Source organism: Onychostoma macrolepis, chromosome 02 (genome assembly GCF_012432095.1).
Source record: "Onychostoma macrolepis isolate SWU-2019 chromosome 02, ASM1243209v1, whole genome shotgun sequence".
In the NCBI taxonomy this organism is placed as follows: Eukaryota; Metazoa; Chordata; class Actinopteri; order Cypriniformes; family Cyprinidae; genus Onychostoma; species Onychostoma macrolepis.
In genome coordinates, this window is record NC_081156.1 from 18,880,344 (window position 1) to 18,902,719 (window position 22,376).

General features: G+C 36.0%; 1 protein-coding gene and 1 long non-coding RNA gene across 4 annotated transcripts in view; both read left to right on the plus strand.

The window, feature by feature from the left end:
• Nucleotides 1–12,541, plus strand: part of cdh12a (cadherin 12, type 2a (N-cadherin 2)) — a 59,436-nt gene extending 46,895 nt beyond the window's left edge. For 2 of the 3 annotated variants that reach the window (XM_058798644.1, XM_058798652.1), the window contains 5 exons: nt 803–939; nt 1,509–1,630; nt 2,975–3,089; nt 8,821–9,072; nt 11,170–12,541. In XM_058798644.1, the coding sequence (XP_058654627.1) occupies nt 803–939; nt 1,509–1,630; nt 2,975–3,089; nt 8,821–9,072; nt 11,170–11,699 (1,156 nt within the window). In that variant the 3' untranslated portion in view covers nt 11,700–12,541. Of the gene's footprint in view, nt 1–802; nt 940–1,508; nt 1,631–2,974; nt 3,090–3,240; nt 3,796–8,820; nt 9,073–11,169 lie in introns of those variants that run through there. The other variant, XM_058798658.1, reaches the window with a different exon arrangement.
• Nucleotides 12,542–18,357: 5,816 nt separating this feature from the next.
• Nucleotides 18,358–21,616, plus strand: LOC131553822 (uncharacterized). Its single transcript, XR_009274274.1, has 3 exons — nt 18,358–18,418; nt 18,566–18,753; nt 20,933–21,616. It is a non-coding gene; the product is annotated as an uncharacterized LOC131553822 (long non-coding RNA).
• The last annotated feature ends 760 nt before the right edge of the window (nt 21,617–22,376 follow it).

Here is a 22,376-nt window from a genome sequence, read left to right on the forward strand (position 1 = left end):
AATTGGAAGTTATTCTTCTGGGAAGCTGACCGTTGCACATCATAGCCTTATAGGGTAGCCAATAATGGAGTCTTATTCACAACTAAAGTGAGGATTAAAGAAATAATAATAGTTCTGCTTTTTTTCCGGTCAGAAATTGAGTCAGAAGTAGAACAAGACCGAATGGAGCTGAACTAGATTCAAGACTCAAACACTGAATCCTTCAGGCTAGATCAGTCATGAATTAGACTCAAAACTGACTCACTCACTGGTGGCCATCTACTGGCGTAGCCTACTGGAAGGACCATTAAACGAATCAGAGAATGAGCCTGAATGAGTCATTTGTTCTTAAAAAAAAAATTACAAGCGATTTAAATTACTAGGAAGAATCAAAGATTCCACTATTACCTTTCACCTTTCACTTATTGAATGTCCTACAAAAGATACTTAAAGAGATCAATTCACTCTCATGTCATTCTAAACCTGTATGACTTTCTTTCTTCTGTGAAACACAAAAGAAGATATTTTGATATATCTCAGTGTATTTTTCCATACATTGGAAGTCAATGGACACATGAGTAAATGATGACAGATTTGTTTTTCTTCTTTTTTGTTGGGGGGGGGGTATCTTTTTAAATAATCATGAAACTGAAAAAAAAAATAAAAATCTGCATTTTATATTTGAGTTCTAATTCTAATCTTTACCAAAGTAACCTAATGAAATTCCTTTAATTGAACATGACGTGTAATCTGGTTGATCTTTTTTTTTTTTGTTTGTTTGTTTGTTTGTTTTCGTTGTTGTCTTTGATACATTGGTTTGTAGATATTCTGTTGAGTGGAGAAAGGACTCTGAAAACCACTTTGACATTGACCCTGTTGAAGGAACTCTGTCTGTCAGTGAAGCCCTGGACAGAGAGAGAAATACAGAACACAACGTCACTGTTGTAGCAACAAAAGTTAGTAAGTATGGTGGATTGTGTTTTATCCAGATGCACAGCCTAGATAACCAAGTAGGTTAATATAACTGTAGATTGAAATGGGGATAAACATTTATACCAGTCCATATTTCTAAAGACCACATCTCCATCTAGTGGACAAGAATGAAAATACAGCATAGCTTCACTAATACCGGCTAAAATAAAATATCAAAATCATAAATAAAAGCCCAATCCAGTTAAAATAAGAGATTTGTCAAAAGACCAAATAAATAAGTAAATTATTTTGCATCAAGCTGGTTTGCAAACGAAAAGCCGCAACTACAAAGTTTTCTTCAGATATGAATGATCCAGCCAAAATCCTTTTGTTTTTGTAGCTACAATGGATGCGTTATAAGGATTTATTGTAACATGAAAGCAACTTCAAAATAATCAGATCCTCAAGAGTGTTACTGGGAGTCATTATAACATGTCAAAGACTTTCTGAATTCTTCATTTGTCCTATTTTTTCCTTTTTCAAATATGAAATGGGTCTGACATTTTTGCAGTTATCACTGATCTGATTCATGGACAATACTTTTTTTGATTTTTCAGACAACCCCCTGCTGTCCAGCAAAGTTACTGTCACAATCAAAGTGCTGGATGTCAATGAATTTCCTCCAGAACTTGCCTTTGTATATGAGACATTTGTTTGTGAAAATGCAAAAGTAGGACAGGTAAGTGTGTGTGTGCATGTGTGTGAATAACTACCTGTGCTTCAATTTGAGTTTCTGGGCCTGCTGTTGGTGCTGCAGTGAATTAATGTGAGAGAACGGTGCCTTGATCTTCTCCTTTCATGCTGAAAGAGAGCTACTCCCAGTACAACACTGCCTATCAGTGTCTCCCTATTCAGTCTTTCATTCCAGAGAGCGAAGTTCCCTTGCTTATATGTAGAAATGTGCAGAATAAATGACACAACAAAGCCTTTTCAGAATTCACTAAAGACAGTCAACCGATCAACACAAACCCTTGAAGACGAATATATGCAATTTTCACGGGGAAGCAATTATTAATCAAGTTACATGCCGTTACACAATACTAATAAATTCCTGACAAAAATGGTTTAAACGTATTTAAGTATGTTTAATACATATAATAATAAGTATAAAATGAATCGATGCTAACACAAATGTAGTTTCTTTGGCATTTACCAAACGGTATTGTTTAAAACTTAAGAATTTTGATTAGAAGTTAATTAATTCCTAATTTGCACATCTATTCTGAATATGTAGAGCATTTATAGACTATTCATTTCAATTGAATGGAAATTAATACAGATAAAATGTTAAAATCTTAAAGCTGGATTATTTAAATGTATTAATAATCAATGTATTAGTATTTACTAAATGTCTGACAACAACAAAAACAAAAGATCATGATAAATATGAATACAAATGTAAAAACAAAAGTGAATATTACACTTTAAAAAAAAAGGTGGAGGCTGGAATTTTTACTTTTTTTATGAATGATCCTTTATGCCTGACAAGAGGAAATATAAAATATAAAAACTAACCAGCAAGTCGCAACAACAATGGCTCAGCCAATAGCTTGAGTTAGGGGCGGGACTATCTGTATGTCCAAACATTGACGGATTGGTTGAAGTGTTGAACCTGTTTAAAACCAATCATTTTACTTTGCGTGGTTTTTCTAGTGCCTGGGAAATAACATTTATTTGCACACATTGATAGTAAGAAAGCATATTCATAATATACTAAGGGAATGAAGTACTGGATATATTTTTTTTTCTCTCTGCCACGTTAAATTCTGTCATTCTCTCAGAATGCTTGACTTTGTCATCAGAGATCTGTGGAGATGGCAGCGCACCCGTCATAAGTTCCGCCCCATGTGGTTGAGTCATAAAGGCAGTAAGCAACCTCAAATGATCCCTTTGAGGTTTGATGAGTCAAACACGTCAGTTCTGTCAGTCAAACAGTCTATTGCTGTCTTTTCAACACTATAAGTGCTTTTACGAAATATGCAAGTTCTTTCTGTGGTGATTTATTCAGTTGACTGTTCTCTAGGTGATTCAGATCATCAGCGCCACAGACAGAGACATGCCTGCAGTCGAGCACCGATTCTACTTCAAATCCCCTTCACAGACCAGGAACAGAAACTTCACAATCAGGGACTATGGAAGTAAGTTGGAAAGCTGAAGCTTTTATTATTTTTTAAATACATAATTCATCACTTAAAAGGTATAAATCGCCCAAACATGAAACTGTTGTATCAAACATGAAAGTGGTCTTTTTCCTAAAGTATTTTTCCCATTTATTTATTTTTTCCATAGGGATATCAAAATATTATTCTGTAAAGAATTCTAAGCTATAAACCAAACCAATCAGCTCCAAGATGAATCACACAGTTGCACACCATTTCTGTTTTAAGTAAAAAAGCATATGAAATATACATTACTACACATGCTACTGTTCAAAAGTTTGGGGTGTTTTTAAAGAAACTATTCAGCCAATGATGCATTAAAGTGACCGTAAAGACATGTGTTCTTTTGCTGTTCTTTTGACATTTCTGTTCATCAAAGAATCCTAAAAAAATGTATCATGTTTTCCACAAAAAATGTAAGCAGCACATTTCTTTTCAGCATTGATAAGAAATTTGATTTATTATTAATTTGACTTATTTATTGCAATGAAATGCTGCCACAACTTTTTTGTTGTTATTGTTTTTCTGTAGATTTAAAGGTGCCATAGAATGCATTGATGCAGTATTTTAAATTGTTATCTGATATCTACATAGAAGATATGTGGTTTAGGTAAGGGCAAAAATTCTCCAGAAACGGTTTTACGCCAATTTACAACCCTAGGATTTGTCCCTAGAGTGAAATGGTCTGTTATTACCTTATTTGGAAGGGTCATGAATAATAATGTTGAACTCTGCTCTGATTGGCTGTTTCACAGAGCGGCTCATTTCAGTAGCTCACACAGCAAACAGATCTCTACTGTCCGGCGTGAACAATGGAGAGATTAGGCATCCAACCTTATATGTTAGAGCCTGTATCAGACGAAGATACAGATTTTGAGAGATTTTGCAAGAATGCTTAGCGTCCGTGGTATGAACATGATCGCTGCGAGACGCTGGTGGAGTGAACGAGGCTTGAGAGAGAGTTGTGAGTGAGGGCGCGGACGCAGCCTCTGTGTTGCCAGATCCAGCTGTTATAAGCGTTTTTGGACTTGTCTTTTCCACTTTTTTTTTGACACTTTAAAAAGTTAATAAAGTAGGACGTTGCAGTTTAGGGTCTTCCATAAGGAGGAAACAATGGTGTTTGAGGCTCACAGTATGTCATTTCCATGTACAGAACTCTTATTATTCAACTATGCCAAGGTAAATACAGTTTTCCATTCTATGGCACCTTTAAATGTATTCATCATTTACTCGCACAAAGTTGTTCCAAATCTGTGTGACTTTTTTTTTCTGCATGCTAAACGCAAATGAAAATCATTTGAAGGGGATTTCAAATCTTTTAGTTAATGTGATGAAATAAACTGGGTTCCAAAACAACATTTATTTTATTTTATTTATTCATCCCTCAAAATATAATCTTTTTCATTTTTTTATTATTATTTTTTGGTTGATTTATCCCTTTTAAAGAAATATATTGAGGCTATTTTCAGCTGAATGTCAATAAATTTAAATTCAAGTCTATAGACCTGTCGTATTATATTTAAAAAACATGTTTACAGTAAATACACTTATATATTAAATCACCTGGAATATTCTTTTTAGTCGTTGTACTAAAAGTAGGTTCAAAGAGTTTTTTGGCCATGTTATTCAACAACATATTTACCGTATATAACAGTGTCTACCAGGAGAAGAAACTCTAAAATACCCAACTAGTGCTGTGACATGAATAGTGGTCGCATCCCAGAGCAGCACATCACCACATGATCCATTTGTACAGACGCCTACAGCCTCGCTGCCTGCTCCCGAGCTCCGTCCCCAGTGTTCTCAGCACATGAATATCATCAGCTGTGATTCACAGAGACAGGGTCACTCAGGGCTATACAGCCAAACAGGCACAAGGTGTGCTTTAATGGCTCCTACCTTGTCAAGAGAAATCCCCCAGTTGCCCAGGCGTAACAAACCCCTCATGACGGGGTCAGTCGACCTTCCAGGCGAGGACAAGCACATCTCGGCACGTTGACTCAGTGCTATGAGCACCAAGCAAAGCCCTCACCATCAGACCAGCAGGCACTTGCCCTGCTGTGTTTTCAAGCTTGATTTAAAAGTATTTTCAATTTCCTCTGGGTCATAAGAAACACTTGGCTAGACATGAATCAAAGAGGATGGGCTAAACTGACATAAATGCTTAAAGTTTCTTTTTTTATGCATGAACTGATTTATGGTGGTATTAAATGTGCACTCAGTAATTATTTCCTCATTTTAGAATATCAGTAGCCTTATAAAAGTAGTTTTATTTTACATGGAGCAGGATGCCACCCTGTTTTTGAATAGTAAGATTTTTAATGTTTTTTTAAAGAAGTCTCTTCTGCTCACAAAGCCTGCACTTATTTGATCTAAAGTACAGCAAAAACAGTAAAATTTGGAAATATTTTTACTATTTAAAGGGGATCTATTATGCCCCCTTTTACAAGATGTTAAATAAGTCTTAGTCTCACGCAGCCAGACCTTCAGACTGACGGCTGAAGGTCTGGAATCCTTGGCAGCTTTCATTGGCCAAGGCCCACCCATGAGGCCGTTTGACCAACATGTCAAACAGCCAATCACAGTTCGTTTCGTTCAGCATCACGTTTCGGCATCACAATGTCGCCACAATAACAGACTGGTGTGTAAAACTCTCTGACGTATTTTAAAGATTCTATTTCAATATTATATTCTCTTTAAATATTTCACATACTTTTGAAAATCCAGCGCGTAGTTGATCCTGATAAGCGCTCATCGTCACAGTTGTAAACACAACGGCTTTCTTCTTTCGTGAGGGGGTTTGGCGTCACAGCCTCTTTGTTTCCAGGCAGAACGTTAAAGAATGCGACACATATGTCTCCCGGAAATCCTGTTTAATTCAACCAATCCGATGACGACTTCGAAACTCCTGAAGTGTTTCCACTTTTGTGTGCCATGCATCAGACATTGAGCCAACGTGGGCATGTGGGCATGGCCGTGACGTCTGAGGCTGAGACTAAATAAGTCTCTGATGTCTCCAGAGTGTGTATGTGAAGTTTTAGCTCAAAATACCCCACGGATAATTGTTTATAGCTTGTTAAAATTGGCACTTTTAGGGTATGAGCCAAAACGCGTTGTTTTTGTGTGTCCCTTTAAATGCAAATGAGTTGGTGCTCCCGGCCCCCTTTTCAGAAGACTGCGGAGCTTCAAGAGCTCAAGCTCCGGCAATACCGGTGCTGGTCTTTGCAAATAAACATTCCACTATTAGTACAAGCCTGTTATATTTACAGAAAACATACTCCGTTTAAAAGTCAGTCACCTGATTGCACTGTGCATAATAAATGATTGTTTATGAATGAATTACACAGACACACAGCGCTATACAAATAACGACAGCTGGTCTCATTGTGCCTTAGCATGCTATCACAAACTTTATATATCCTACGTGTGATTATGAGCTCGACAAATTCAAGCGGTCAACCTCACATTGCTTTCATATGCAATTTTTAATTACCGCATTCCTATTCGCGATCATTCTGATAGCACATGAGGGCAGCTTCAGTGAAAACAGGCGTAGCTTTAGCAACATTAGCCTTATATAGTGCCAAGAAGCTCTTTCAAAAAGGCAATTTGGAAAACAAATGTATGATACTTACATGTACTTTGTCTGAAGCTGACGTTCATTCATGGACGTAATTTTTATGGACGTAATCCATCCACCACACTGCAACAGTCAACGACTCAAGTGCCCTACAACTTGAAAAACTCATTGATTACTTTGAGTAATGACAAGTTACCTGTTCCAAGATGGTGAAACGTTGACATGTCTGGAACGGGCGAATGTGATAGAATAGATCAGAATCTATCTATCTATCTATCTATCTATGTGTGTGTGTGTGTGTGTGTGTGTGTGTGTGTGTGTGTTAATGCTGTCAAACGATTAATCGCATCCAAAATAAAAGTTTTTGTTTACATATGTGTGTGTGTGTGTGTGTGTATGTGTATTGTGTATATTTATTATGTATATATAAATACACACACATACAGCATGTATTTTGAAAATGTTTGCATGTAATTATATATTAAATATACGTATATATTTATATATTTATATTCATATAATTTATATCATATATAAATATATTTAATATATAAACATAAAATGTTTTTCTTAAATATATACATGCGTGTGTGTATTTATATGTATAATAAATATACACAGAACCCCCACCACCACCACCACACACACACACACACACACACACATTACACATTGGACACAATTAATGGCACCCTTTTATTCAATACTTTTTGAAACCTCCATTTGCCAAAATAGTATAGGAGTTTTCTCCTATAATGCCTGATGAGGTTAGAGAACACCTGACAAGAGATCAGAGACCATTCCTTCATCCAGAATCACTCCAGACCCTTTAGATTCCCAGCTCCATGTTGGTGCTTCTTCTCTTCAGTTCACCGCACTCATTTTCTATAGGGTTCAGGTCAGAGCACTGGAATGGCCAGCAGAAGCTTGGTTTTGTGCCCAGTGACCCATTTTTGTGTTGTTTTTAAGGTTTTTTTTTTTTTTTTGGATTATTGTCTGGTTGGAAGATCCAAACATGGCCCATTATACGATTTCTAACAGAGTCAGTCACTTATTGATTTTTTATCTGTTGGTATTTGATAGAATCAGTGATGCCATGTGTCTAAACAAGATGTCCAGGACCTCAAGCAGAAATATAGGCCCACAACATCAAAAATACAGCAGTATATTTCATTGTACACATGGGGTACTTTTTATCCCCGTGTTCACCAAACCCATCGTGAGTGTTTGCTGCTAAAAAGCAACTGTATTTTCAAAATAGCCCACTTGTGCCGCTACCCTGGCAACACTGGTGCGCTGTACCCTCATTACACAATGATAGATAACCTTCCGCGCTGCGATGATGGGAAGAATTTGGGGTCAAACCTTATCAAACGATTAATCTGCGTTAAAAAAATATTACCGCGTTAAAATTTTTTGATTAATCGCATGCGTTAACGCGTTAACGTTGACACCCCTAATATATATATATTAACAATGTACACTTAGTGTCGGGAAAATCCCCCCTGGAACGACCTGGGGTTAAGTACCTTACTAAAAAAGAAACTTGCAGAACACACTGGGAATGTTTTAGCCTAAAGCTACAATCTACAAGGCCACGCTATCGTCTAACCAATACAATTCCTCAGTAAGGTTGATATTAAATCTGTAGTTAACACTGCAGATGATAGGTATGGAAAAGATGAGAGGTATGGAAAAAACATACCTATTGAGATTAAAACACTCCTCAACAGCCTGAAGTGTTGTGCATCCTAGTTTTGTTTGGACTCCAGCTGTGTCAGAGGCTCTTCTTAGAAAGGTATATCATGTTTTTCCCAGGAGTACCTCATGTTAGCTTGTTATCCCCTTAACCAGAACCACTTTTTTCGGTACTTATTTCCACTTCAAAGGGATCCATTTTTCTTCTTAATTCTGGAATCAGGCCAGTCCCTGTACTGCATAAGTGGCTCGTGAATTCATAATGTTCTGTCGTGGAGAAATGTTGGAATGGCAGGTTATGATCCCTGAGAGCATGACTGTGATAATCACTGATTATCTCCAGATGCAAATGCATCAAGTACAATCATTTATGGCCTACACTAAATCTGCATTATACACAGTCTCATGATGGTCTCATGGACTCGATTTCAGACAACACAGCTGGAGTGGTGACCAGGCGAGGGGGTTTCCGGAGACTGGAGCAGAGCATGTACCTGGTGCCGGTCATTGTGGAGGACGGCGGATATCCGATCCGAAGCAGCACAGGGACGGTTTCAGTGCGAGTGTGTACCTGCGACACAGACGGCTCCCTCCTTTCCTGCAATGCGGAAGCCGTCTTCTTTCCCATGGGACTCAGCACTGGAGCTCTAATGGCCATTCTGCTCTGCATTGTCATTCTGCTGGGTGAGTTAGACACATTTGCGTCCAACAGAATACTGGCAAGACAAAGAAGTATGCATTTTATTCATTTAATATGATAATTAGAGAAGATACAAGAAAAAAAGCAGGGGTTGTGTTTGTGTAGTCAAGTTGCTTTTTGTCATTTGATTCGGCCCAAGGCTCTGACAGCAGGACGCTAACAGTACCGACAATTGTGCTAACCAAATTATAGAAGTAGGCTATTTCTTTAACTTCTGGGAGTTTTATGTCCCAGAGGTTTATTTTTATTAAACCAAACAGATTATTTCATAAAGAACTCAAATGAATTCACAAAAGCCTTTATATAGTATTTATATTACTGTTCAAAACTTTGAAAGAGTTTTTGAAAGAGTCTTATGCTCAAACAGGCTGAATTTATTTGATCAAAAATACAGTAAAAACAGTAATTCTGTAAGATAGTATTACATTTTAAAATAACAGTTTTCTATTTGAATATATTTTAAATATTTTAATTTAGTCTTGATGGCAACTCTGAATTTTCATCAGCCGTTACTCTATTCTTCAGTGTCACATAATCTTACAGAAATTAATATGCTGATTTGATTCTCAACATTTTTTGAACATTATTTGAAATAGATGTCTGTTGTAACAGAATAAATGTTTTAATGGAAACTTTCAATCAATTTAATACAATCTTGCTGAACAAATATATTTATTTCTTTAGTAATTCCAAACATGAACATTTAATTTAGATTTTATTGGTTATACTTTTGTCCCAGATTTTCAATATTAAAATCCATCATACAAACATGAATTACATGTTTAAAAATAGGATAATATAAATAAAAATCATAAACCATAGTGTATGGTTACATGGTCATTGTGTAAAAATGATTTATTTCACCCTGAGAAGAATCATGACACCTATCACTTGTGAAGGAAATATTTGAATTGTACTTAATTTCCAGTTAAGCTATAATTTTGTAATTATGCAAAACATGAAAATACTATTTTATTTTTGTATATTTAAGATACATTAATGCTAGCAATGAAATTAGCCTTAACAAAAAAACATCTTCTAGGGGGGGTGGGGGGGGGGGGGATTATTTTCATCACAGAACGCTATTAAAAAGCACATCATTTGAGAGGAAATGTTCATGACTTTCAGAAGAAAATTACTTAGAATTTTTCGTGATGCATAAAATCACACTGCTGGACAAATGGAATAAAATAGTGTGGTGTGAAAAGTATGTTTTAAGAGTTTATAAAAGCCAAAGTGCCCATAGTTACAGAAACACCCATATAATCTAAAGTACACATAAAGCATAGAATGTGAAATCATCCTTATAATAATTATTTAAAAACAATCTTCTATATGCGAAAAAAAAGAGCTGTAATGAGACAAGAGTACTGAGGTAGAATTCTAACAAAAGCTCTGTATTGCAATAAGTACTGGGTAAGTGATTTCTGTAGCAGAGAGTGACAGTGCGATGAACAGATGTGCTTTGACTTCATATTTTCATTTGCCAGCGTTACAGAAAAGAAAGATGCCTTTATACGGCAACCACTTGGGGGAGCTGATGCAGAAATAATGATTCGATGTGATAAATATTATATTCTAAAAGACTAGAAAATAACAACAGGAGAAAACCTTCCCCTAATAACACATGCAGGTTGATTTAGTCAAATTTTCCCCTCTGCTTCCTCAGAAAGCGTGAATTTTTAGGTCTAATCTTTAATTCTCGCAGCAGCGCCTGTGCCTCCCTGTTTCTTTCTCTCTCGCGTCTTTCTTTGAGTGGAGTGGGGCGAGCGAGCGCTGTCTGCCTCTGAGGATGGAGATGAAAGCTCAGAAAAACTACCTCCCCTCCTCTCACACAACCGAGGCACTACGATGGTGACAGACAGCATGTCAAAACTGCATTATGGCTACCCTCGGGCTGCCGTTCTCTTTAGTCCCGTTTTGAAAACCCACGTCAGAACAAAAAAGAAATCAGCTAATGGCTCCGGAACATGTGACCACCCCTTTTTTCACTAGTTGTTGTCACTTAAAGGTCCTGTGCTGTATGTATGTCAACGTGTATTACACCACAAAACAAGTTATGCGCCTCTGGTGTTTTGCAGTGATGGTGGTGCTCTATATGGGCCTGAGAAAACACAAGAAGAAGGACACTCTGATGTCGTCTAAAGAGGACATCCGGGACAATGTGATCCACTACGACGATGAGGGGGGTGGGGAAGAGGACACCCAGGCCTTTGACATAGGTACGTTACGCAATCCCAAAGGCATCAAAGAGACGGCGCAGCTGCAAAAAATAAGATCAGAGGATGAGCCCGATCGGGCTAGTGCGTGCATATCCAACGAGGACAGCGAGGACATCCGAGCCTACATCCATCACTGTCTTCTGGAGAACTCAACACCTCCGTATGACTCTCTGGTCACGTATGCATATGAGGGAGAGGGATCGGTGGCCGAGTCTCTCAGTTCTATTGAGTCCTGGGTGCTTGAACCCAAGGAGGATTACAGAAATCTCTGTGACTGGGGTCCTCGCTTCAAAACACTGGCTGGGATATTTAAAGAGCATGAGTGTAAGGACACAGAAAAGATGGAAAATGAAGCACACGCTGAGGCACTAAATGACAGACTGGACTGAGAGCATTTTCACATGCTCTGTGGAAAAAACAACTTTTATTTATTTCAGGCATGGCACTTAAAGGAATAGTTCAATCTAAAATGAAAAATGTCATGTCGTTCCAAACCGGTATGCCTTACTTCAAATTTTGCAGTAAAAAAAAATCTTTTGGCAATAGTGTAGCAATGTATGAAGCATAGTTTACACAGAAGTCACATTCAAACCAAACGGCTTTTTGCTGGTCAACGTGAAAATCCATGTGAGCAATTTGTAGCTGAAATCTGTGTGGGGAAATCTTTTGCCCTTAATGTGATCTCATGGATTCCTATTGAAATGACTAGATTTTGCCTGCAAAAATTTACTGAATATTGGTAAATATGGCCGCACCTTAACACAAGACTGTTTTTTCTCATACAAAATACGTAGCCTACCTCTGGATACTTTTCTGTAAGACCGTTTTTAAGTACCTTGCTGCACGTTTCGCTGCAGTTTCAACAAGAAATGTCCACTGAGTGGCGCTAAAACACGGGTTCAGTTTGTGAACCCTGGCACGTTTTTATTACGTTGATATAGGTACGTATTGCTGTGTTTTTATTACATTGCTTCAGATACGTATTGCAGCGGTTTGGAATTCAAATATCCATTAGGGACTGTCCCTAAAAGTTAATGTTCTATCATGTTGGAAAAATAGCACTACACCAAACCCAAACCCAACCCTAAACCAACCTGATAGTGTTACAAATGCAAAACTAATATAAAAACGCATTTGTTGATTCAACCGTGCCATTTGAACTTACCATATGCAGATTTGAACCCTTTTGTTGAACCGTACACTCTCAGAAATAAAGGTACAAAAGCTGACACTGGGGCAGTACCTTTTCAAAAGGTACGTGTTTGTACCTAAAGGGTCCATTTTGGTACCTTAAAGGTACATATTAGTACTTAGAGTGTACACATTAGAACCTAATAGGTGCAAAAGTTTACCTTTTGAAAAGGTACCACCCCAGTGACAGCTTTTGTACCTTTATTTCTGAGAGTGTAGTTACACGGGATTCACCTCTTAAGTACATCTCCGTACTCCGTGAGCTACCGAACAAACCTACCGTCAATGAAAACCCATATATATTAAGCTGGATACCTGTGATGCTAACGTTAGAAAGCATCAGTTTTCAAATCTTCCAGTATATTAATATTGTTTTGAAGTCATAACATGATATTCTTCAAATAATTGTGCGAAAATTACGCTTTATTAATCAAAAATCTGTAAATTTGTGTGAAAATCTATAAAAGGTGTCGGAGTTTTACTGCCTCTAGTATTCATTTATTTTGGAAACTGCAGTGACATGTACTTATTGGTACGTATTTCATGTCTCACTATAAAGTGCCCCCAGGTACGTTTATGCCATGAGACCAGGTAGGTCTTTTTTTTTTGGTATATACAACAAAAGTCAATGGGGATGAAATATTGTTTTGGGCCCTATTGACTTTGATATGGACAAAAAAGGTTAAAACTTCACTGAACAATGGTAAAAGTCAACAAATCTTAACACAATAGAGTGTTTTTTGTCTATACAGTCTATACAATAAAAGTCAATGGGGACAAACTTGTTTTGGACCCCATTGACTTTTATTATATGGACAAAACAGCTGAAACTTCACTGAACAACAGTAAATGTCAACACCCCCTGACAGAAAATATTTTTTAAAAAGTTACAGATTTTAGTTAAAGATTTAATCTATGTAGTCTGTACAGTGAACGTCAGTGGGGACAAAATATTGATTTGGACAACACTGAGTATATGAATGAAAACAGTTGAAGCTTCACTGAAGAAAAAAAAAAAAAACAGTAAATATGACTGCACCTTACCACAAAAGTTAGTGTTTTTTGTCTATGCAGTCTATATAATGAAAGTGATTGATTTTGATTATTTTTACAGTTGAAACAACGTTTTTATTATTATTATTATTTATTTATTTTTTTTTCCTGCAGAAGAAAGTCAGTCAAACAGGTTTGGAATGACATTAGGATGCGTAAATGACAGAATTTTCATTTTGGGGTGAACTGTTTCTATAAAGTTCAAAGACACTGACAAGGCTGGCTATGTGCCTTTCCTATACCTCATGCATATTTTACACTCTTCTGTTCACTATTTAGGAAAAACGTGGAGCTGTAATTTATTCCAACTGCATTTTAACATCTGTTTTATATACTTCTACAAGTCAAAGAACCAAAAAAAAAAAAAACCTCTTTGATATAAAAAGTGCCTCATGAATTGCTTGATTTGTCTTTCTACTGTTGACATTGTTATTTGCAATGATCCAAGCAAGAGAAGTCTATAACCTCTGTGTCAATGGACCAAGAGGAGGAAAAAATAGGATAAACATCACTTTCAAAAAAAGTGTTGCCCTGCTAGCAATCCTTCCAAACATATTTACCAGCACTTAGCAGGAATTCTACCAGGCCAGTGCCCAGGACGTCACAGTTGGTGCTTTTCACTGATGCCCCATGAACACATCTGTTTGGATCGCCCTCACTGACTGCCCCAGACTGTGCTGCTTGCTTCCATGGTGATTGAGCCCCTCCAACCCTCCTTACTGTCCTTCGGGCCTCTGCCACTAGTTTGATAGCCACAGGCTCTTTGCGCCTGCTGTCTTCCTGTCTAACTGTTGTGGTGGCGCTTTGACATCACCCTACAGCGATTCATCAGAGCCGTGGCTTTACACTAGAGCAGCTCGATCCAGTGATTCTGTGTTGGCCAGCTGAGTCATTATAATGTTCATTTTGACCCACGTTTTCTATCGGTCTCTCTGTGAGTGAAGCTAATGAGACCTCTGTCAGTTATCAAAAGAGAATATGAAAGAATCTCTTATCCATTATTGATTATATTGTATAAACGTGTCTATAACAAACTCAAATGGAGACTTTCGACAATAAAGTTATTATGTTTGTGATAAATGCCCTTTGCGTCTCCCTCCCTACATTTTATCACCCAGAGTTAGGCCTGTTACACAATGCAAGTGTAAGCATGTTTTTATATAATTTAAAGATTTGGGGGTTGGTAATTGTTTTATGTGTGTTATAGTAAAAAAATAATAATAATAAATAAAAAACAGTAATATTGTAAAATAGTATTAGAATAAAAAAATAAATAAAAAACTTTTAAAATGTAATTTATTTCTGTGATTGCAAAGCTGAATTACTCCAGTCTTTAGGGTTACATGATCCTTCAGAAATCATTCTAATATGCTGATTTGATGGTTAAAAAACATTTATTTATTTTTATTAATTATAAAAAAGTTGTGCTGCTTAATATTTTTATGAAAACTGCATAAAAAAATCCAGTATCTTTTTGATGAATAGAAAGATCAAAAGAACAGCATATATTTGAAATTTAAATCTTTTGTAACATTTTAGATCTCTTTACTGTCAAGTTTGGCCAACTTAATGTGTTCTTGCTGAACACAAATATTAATTTCTTCATAAAAAAATCTTACCCACACCAAACTTTGAATGGTAGTGTAATTAAATTATGATTAATTGCAATTTGTGTTTCTATATTATAAATAATCATTCAAACAGCCTATAAAATAATTAGTGTGAGTAAAAATTATTACAAACATGATTTTCATGGAATCTAATTTACATGTGAAAGCTATACCTCAAAGTGACCATAAACTGCTTAAATCATCATTTACTGTTTATGTGCCTTTTAATGTGTGCTTAAATCAAGGCCATCAGATACATTTTACATCTGCAAACAATGGGTAAGTACTTTGCTTTTTAATTTCAGGTTTATGTTGATAAACATGTTTACAATTCATTTTCTCTGTCCAAAGCGCTACATATGGCAAAAATAGGCTCAGTGCTTAAACTCTAGCTGTGCTGCTGTGTGAATGACGTAACCGGTTAATATGGGTGCTGAAATAAATACATGTTGCTCACATGTGTAGTGTGAAACAGGCTTTACAAAGAAGTTGTGTTTTTTTTGCCAATTTTGTGCACCTTACTCTTTCATTGTCAATTTCAACCTTTACAATTGCTGGACTCGTATGAGTTAATAAATAGAAGAAACACATGGCCTTATTTATAACCTGCATGAAGAGACAAGGAAATTACTTTCTTCCTCAGGCTACATCTGTATTTTGTATTTTTTTTCTTTCTTCTTGTCCATAATCAAGTGATTGATCAAAGAAGAAGAAAAAAAAAACATTTCCACTTTTCAGTTCCTTCCCTTTTCATCATTAGACTATTTTTGTGCTCTCGCAATCCAAAGAAGACATCTTACTCTACCAAGTATTGAGAAATATGACTTGCCTTCAGTTTTAAAACCTGTTAATGCACTTAGAAATGTCAAGTAGATTCTAAATGTCAAGTTCTAAGTCTTATATTGTAATGAGCCAGATAACACTGAACTTTAATTGTGCCGTAAAGTCACACCCTTAATACAATACAACAAGGATGATTTTAGCTTTTGACAGGTCTTGGTCCAGGAAGGTCATAAGTAATTGTCTCTTATCAGCATCTGTTTTAATTTTCCCTCTGCTCAGGTATTGATTATTGCCGCTGTCTTGATAATACGGAAATTAATAGTTTTCTAACGAACAATAGCAATATACCCAATATATATTTAAAAGGACATTGCGATATGTTTCTAGTATGCAAGTCTCTCCTTAATGTTAGAAAATTACATAATAATGTTGGTAACACTTTAGAATAGGGAATGCTTATTCACTATTAACTACGACTTTTCCTTCAATAAATTCCTAATTTGCTGCTTATTAATAGTTAGTACGGTAGTTGTTAAATTTAGGAATTGAGTAGGATTAGGGATGTAGAATAAGGTCATGTAGAATAAGGCATTAATGGTTTCGACTAAACCAGGATTAGGCCATAGTTCAATTAGGACATTTAAGTAATTTTTATGAACACGCCTAGAAAAAAAACATTACCTGTGTGCATCTTGAGACAAAACAAAATCACTGATATATTTTAAGATCAGTCAGTGCAAGTTTATTTCAGTTGAATCAACTCAGATTTACATTTTAGTCTAGGACTAGGTTTAAGCCTTGTCTGTGAAACCGGGGGAATATGTGCTTAATTGGTACTAATGTCAGTCCTGTCTTGTGTTTCCCCTCCTCTCGTGCCCATATTTGGTGTGTTCCTATTCCCGTGATTATTCCCCACCTGTCTCAGTTCTCCTCGTTTGATTTCATTCTGTTTATAAGCCCTGTGTTTCCCTGTCTCCACGTCAGCTGTTATACGTCAATCCTGTGTTCCTGTGCTCCCTACGTTTGTGTTTCAGTAAAGTCTGTGTTGTTTCAAGTATTCCTCGTCTCCTCGCTTCCCTGACTCCTACAACCCGTGACAACTAATAAATGGCTAATATTCTAGTAATATGCATACTAATAAGCAACTAGTTAAGAGACACTAAAATAAAGTGTTACCATAATGTTTATTTACCCATTTGCAAAGAGGTGTTTTTTTTTTTTTTTTGTAAGCCTTAAAACTCACCCAAAAATAAATTTGCCAAAAAATGTGCACACCCTGCAACTGAGTTTGTTTCTTCATCAGAACAGATTTAGAGAAATGTAGCATTACATCACTTTCTCACCAATGACTCCTCTGCAGTCAGAATGAGAGTTAAAACAGCTTGGAAAAAAATTACAATAATTCTTTGGTTCTTAAAAAAAAAAGAAAAGAAAAAAAGAGCTTTTCACTTCACAAGACACTAATTGATGGATCCATGTGGATTATTTGTGGAATATTGTTGCTTAAAACAAGGAAAAACTATATTATATTGTTTTGTCATGTTGTGTATTACTGTATCTTGCGTGTTAAGAATGTGTTTTTCTTTACTGAAAAACAAATATTTTTTTAAATGTATTTATTTATTTTTGTGCAGTGAACACAAGCTTGCAGAAAGTTCATTGCTCTATGAGCGTGTTTTGAGCATCAGCAGTAGCAGCAGAGCAGTGTAAAAACAGTGCTGCGTTTCCAACCAGGCACTTGACAGTGTCCTTGCCTGCCAAATGATTTATCCTTCATAAAACTCATAGATGCAGGCGCCTTAGACTTCAAAGGGTTGAACTTATTTTTTTTATTTTTTTTTTACATGCAGTCAAGGGCCATTGTAGAGACTCAAAAAGAAATCCCTTCTGTTCAATTCCATATCACACCGAAACCACATCAAACATGTAAACTCCAGCTGAGTCAGGCGCTACTTCAAAAAAGAATGCAAAATCAAGCACAACAGCATGTCTGTTCTAAGATGAAATGCTTTCTGCTGGAGAAGCACAGGCTGTGTGCAGTCTGAAGAGGTCTTCACTGATTGCTGACCTACACCAGAATACTGGGAAAGACATTCCACGCCTCTCTAATTAGAGGAATCGTTTTACACAGGTTACCCTGCAATGTCAACCTATGAATCACTTTCAAAATTAATACTTAAGCAATGTTCAAAAGCATCTGTTTTACTGAGGTTAATAACTATGGAACTATAAAAATAAAATAAAAATCTGAATTATGATGTAGTCCAGTGAGAATAAAAAGATGGTAAATTGTTTGATAGTAATATGTTTATTTACATTATAATGTGCGTATTTTATATTTATATTATCTTTATCCTGTTTCATTACTTTATATGTGATCATGTATCATGCGGTGGAGTGGGAGGGGCGTGGCGTGGCGGAGAAGTGAGGAAGGAGAGTGGTGAGACGAGAGGAGGAAGATTGCGTATTACGTTAGTCAGAATAAAATGATATTCTACACTATAATCCTGTATATCTAGAGTGAATTCGTCATCAGTGATTTGTATTTTGCTAATAAGAACTTTATTTAGCAAGTATTGGTGATATTCAGCACAGATTGCACTCTGTTTGGTGACTAGCACGAGCCGGATCGACATTCAACGCAGAGAAGGTGAATCAGATAGCGCTCTGGGTGACCGGAAATGCCCGGAGTTCCTCTGTTGCTGCGGGGAAGTGCAGATAGCCACTCGCTTGAGCCAAAGCCACGACGTTTCATCGTACCACGGGACCCGTTGCATTCGGGAAAATATTAGGCCTGCAACGTAGGGTGGGTGTGTGAGTGAGAGCATGAATGTGGGCCCACTTAAGGGAGTTTTGTTACTGAATGTAGTGTGTATTTCCTTGGGTTTAATCCAAAATTGTAAGATTTTGTTATTGAGTTGTAAATTTGTACATTTCTCAATTTAATTCCCTAAAGTGTGGTTAACAAATAGAAGTTTGGTTTATTTCATATTGTCACTTCTTTAATAGGATTTGATTTGACATTGTAAAAGTTTGTTTCCACCTTATTTTTTCATTGCTTTACAAATTTCCTTAGTTAAATATATATATAAAACTCGTACAAGTATTGGATTCTATAGTCTTTAATGCTGCTGAAAGGAAGAGAAAGATTATATTTGACTATTAAAGTTAATTATAACAGTGAAATAAAATACTTACACAGGCCCCAGCTTTAACATAGTGGGTATTGTTACTGGAGTTACATAGAGAAAAAGAAAAACTTTTTTTTTTTTTTTTTATTCCATGATGGGAAAAAATGTGGAATGTGGAGTTTGTCTCGTAATTCTTTTTTTTTTTTTTTTTTTAAATTGCAAGAAAAGTCGCAGAATTCTGAGATAAGCTGCAATTACTTTATTTCTTTATTCATTTATTGTTTTGTTTTTTTTATTATTATTCCACGATGGAAACAGGCTTCATATTTATCTGATCATTTTCATTTTGAGAAACTTTTACTTCACTAGTAAAAAGCATCTCAACTCATTGAAAATATTGTTCCTTGTTATTTCCAACTGAAGCAATTGAAGCACACTCAGAGTTGTGATAAAAGAGTCCACTTTGTGATCAAGTTCTTATGAAATGTTTCTTTTCAGTGAACCTGTTGAATCAGTTCACAAATCACACTGATTGAGTCATTTACAAATTGGACTTATCCGAGTATTCTTGAGTGAACAACTTACTCATTGCGTGATCCAGTGTAGTGCTAAATGACTCTTCCATGTGAGGAAGACCAAACTGGTTTGGATCATCACGAGGGTGAGAAAATAACAATGACACAATCTTAATTTTTGTGTGAACTATTCCTTTAAGTAATATATAGGTCATGGTTAATAAAAATGAGAGACATTTGTCTTGCATCACGTGGGTGTTTCGGAGGCTATATTTTCCTTCCCTCCTCCATAACAAGGCCCCAATTCCCTTTTCCGCACTACAAATGCATTGTTTTCTGCAAGCCCAATGAATTCTAAGGAAACGATTCAGTCTCTGCTGAATCGCACTCACATTCATTGCTCTAAATATGTCACTAAAAAGTTTCTTTCCCAACCATCCGGGATTCAGAGGTAAGCCTCTCTTCTTGTCGCACTCTCTTTTCTCTCAGAGAAAAAGGCGGTCTGGAAGTGTTCTCAATATACCGACACATCTTGAGTTTGCATGAGGAGAGGACAGTTTTAAAAATGGTGATAAATGGCTTTTTTACTGTCTGAGGAGAGGCTATAAAACAGAGCTGCTCTGAATACACAGCAACAGTTTGGCATGCATTTAAAAAGTCTGGAGCTGTAAGAAACTTTGATGCAATATGAACGACTGAAGATGACACCATCCTTTGTGTGAATGTATTTGCTGCAGATTATAACACAATCCGGGTATTTTGACAACTGTGGGTTTGATGGGAAGGTGTTGATTGAGCACAATTCACATCATTCCACCTGCAAATATTCATATGAGGGCATCTGTTAATAGCACCTCATGTGAAACATCAAAATCTTAATGATGTTCTTGACAAGTGAGCAAAATTTACTTTGAAATTTATCAGTTTAATTGGTAAGACTGTTGATGTCACATTGATCTGCCAGCTCAGATCATCAGACAAATTAAAGAAATTCCCAACCAGGAATGGATGTTGCGAATTTTCTTTCTTTCTTTTTCTTCTTTTTTTTAACAAAAATTGTAAGTGTTCAGCTGAGGATACTCCTTTCCTCTTCTCAACTAAGTATAGTATGTAACTGAGAAATTGGATTTATGATACAAATTGTTAGAGTTTTAAATTATATCTGGGGTTTATGCACAAGCATGTCACAATTATTTGAAAATTGAAGCTATGGTCTATTCACAGTGGCTACTTTTGATCTTCATAAAAATAATTTACTTAAATTGATGAGACACTGTAACTCTAAACGTGTGTATTTCTACCCAGATGCTGTCACATTCTACAATCTCTTCATTTGCAGAGAGAAACACACACAATGATGGACAGGAAGGCATCATAGAGGATTTGGAAGAAGATATTGTGTGAATATATTTTACTGGAACTTGATCTTCATTACACCTGCTTTCTTTTTCTGTTTAGAGATGTGCTTATATATTTACTGTATTCAAGTTCAATGTCAATTGTAACATAATGTGTTCAGCTAATTGTTGCTAGAGCACTGTAATTTTTGCTAAAAGTTTGCTACAATCTTAATGTTTTGCTACTAATTATCATGCTGTAAGATTTTTTCATGTGAAACCCTACAAGATATTAGAAGACCAAGCGGATAGATGGGTAAAAAGACAATATTCACCAATAATATGATATCATGTGATCTAATACAATTTTAATGAAAATAAACTATTATTAAGGTTATTTATAAGTCTATTAAGGTCCTATTTAGCACTTCCAAAGCATAGATTTCTATGGAACCTCTTAAAAGGGGTTCTCTTTAGCACCAAAATGGGTTCTACTGTTGTTACAAACCAAAGAACCCTAATCTGTTTGAACCATTTTTCTTAAGAGTGTAGTTAATGCAGTTTGTGTGATAATAATATATCTTTTATATCAAAATTTGTATGATATTTTCTTCCATACAAAAACTGCAAATGAGTTCTCTTTTGGAAGACATCCCATCTCATTTCATTTAAAAATAAAACTTCAATTTTAAGGTCTTTCACTAATAAATGTTTCCATGATTGTCGACAGACAAACAAAGCTCAGGTGTCTCATCAAAGGGAGGAGGAGACATAATGATGATGATGATATTTATTATTGATTGTTTTTAGTTTAAAGCTGAACAAATGCAATAATAGCCTTTTTAAAAATAATGCTTTCCCATTCCCATTATAATGGTCGAAAACATTTTTGGTTTGGTGCTAATGAACTGGTAAGAGTTATACGAATGCGCCTTTAGGGGTACATAAGAAAAAAAGTTTGAGAAACACTGCTTTATTATAGTCAGACCATATCATTCCTTCACAGCTCTATTACTGTATTAAATCACTGTACCATACTGCAACATTAATTGACTCAATAGCAGCAAACAATGCATGTCTGTTTCATTGTAACAGAACAAAATAATCTTTCTTAACCTGACAAAAGGGATCACTTGTTAGCGTTGAAAAGCACACCATGTTTTATTTATTTATTATTTGTATTTTTACCTTCATACAGTGATGCCTTTTTGTTAGGAAGTGAAAAGCTTTTTCGCTCCTGCTGAGTGAGTGTTATTTCGCTTTATAAAAAGAACCAATTGGAGAGAGCAGATAGGCAGCTTTGTTTTGAAGTCTCTGTTCTTTACTGAAATTAATATTGATTCTTGTATCATAGTGCAACAGTTTCATTTAAGTGATGGAAGCATAACACTCCATCTCCACCAAGTTGCTGCCAAGCACTATAGTATGTGATTCATACTCTCTTAC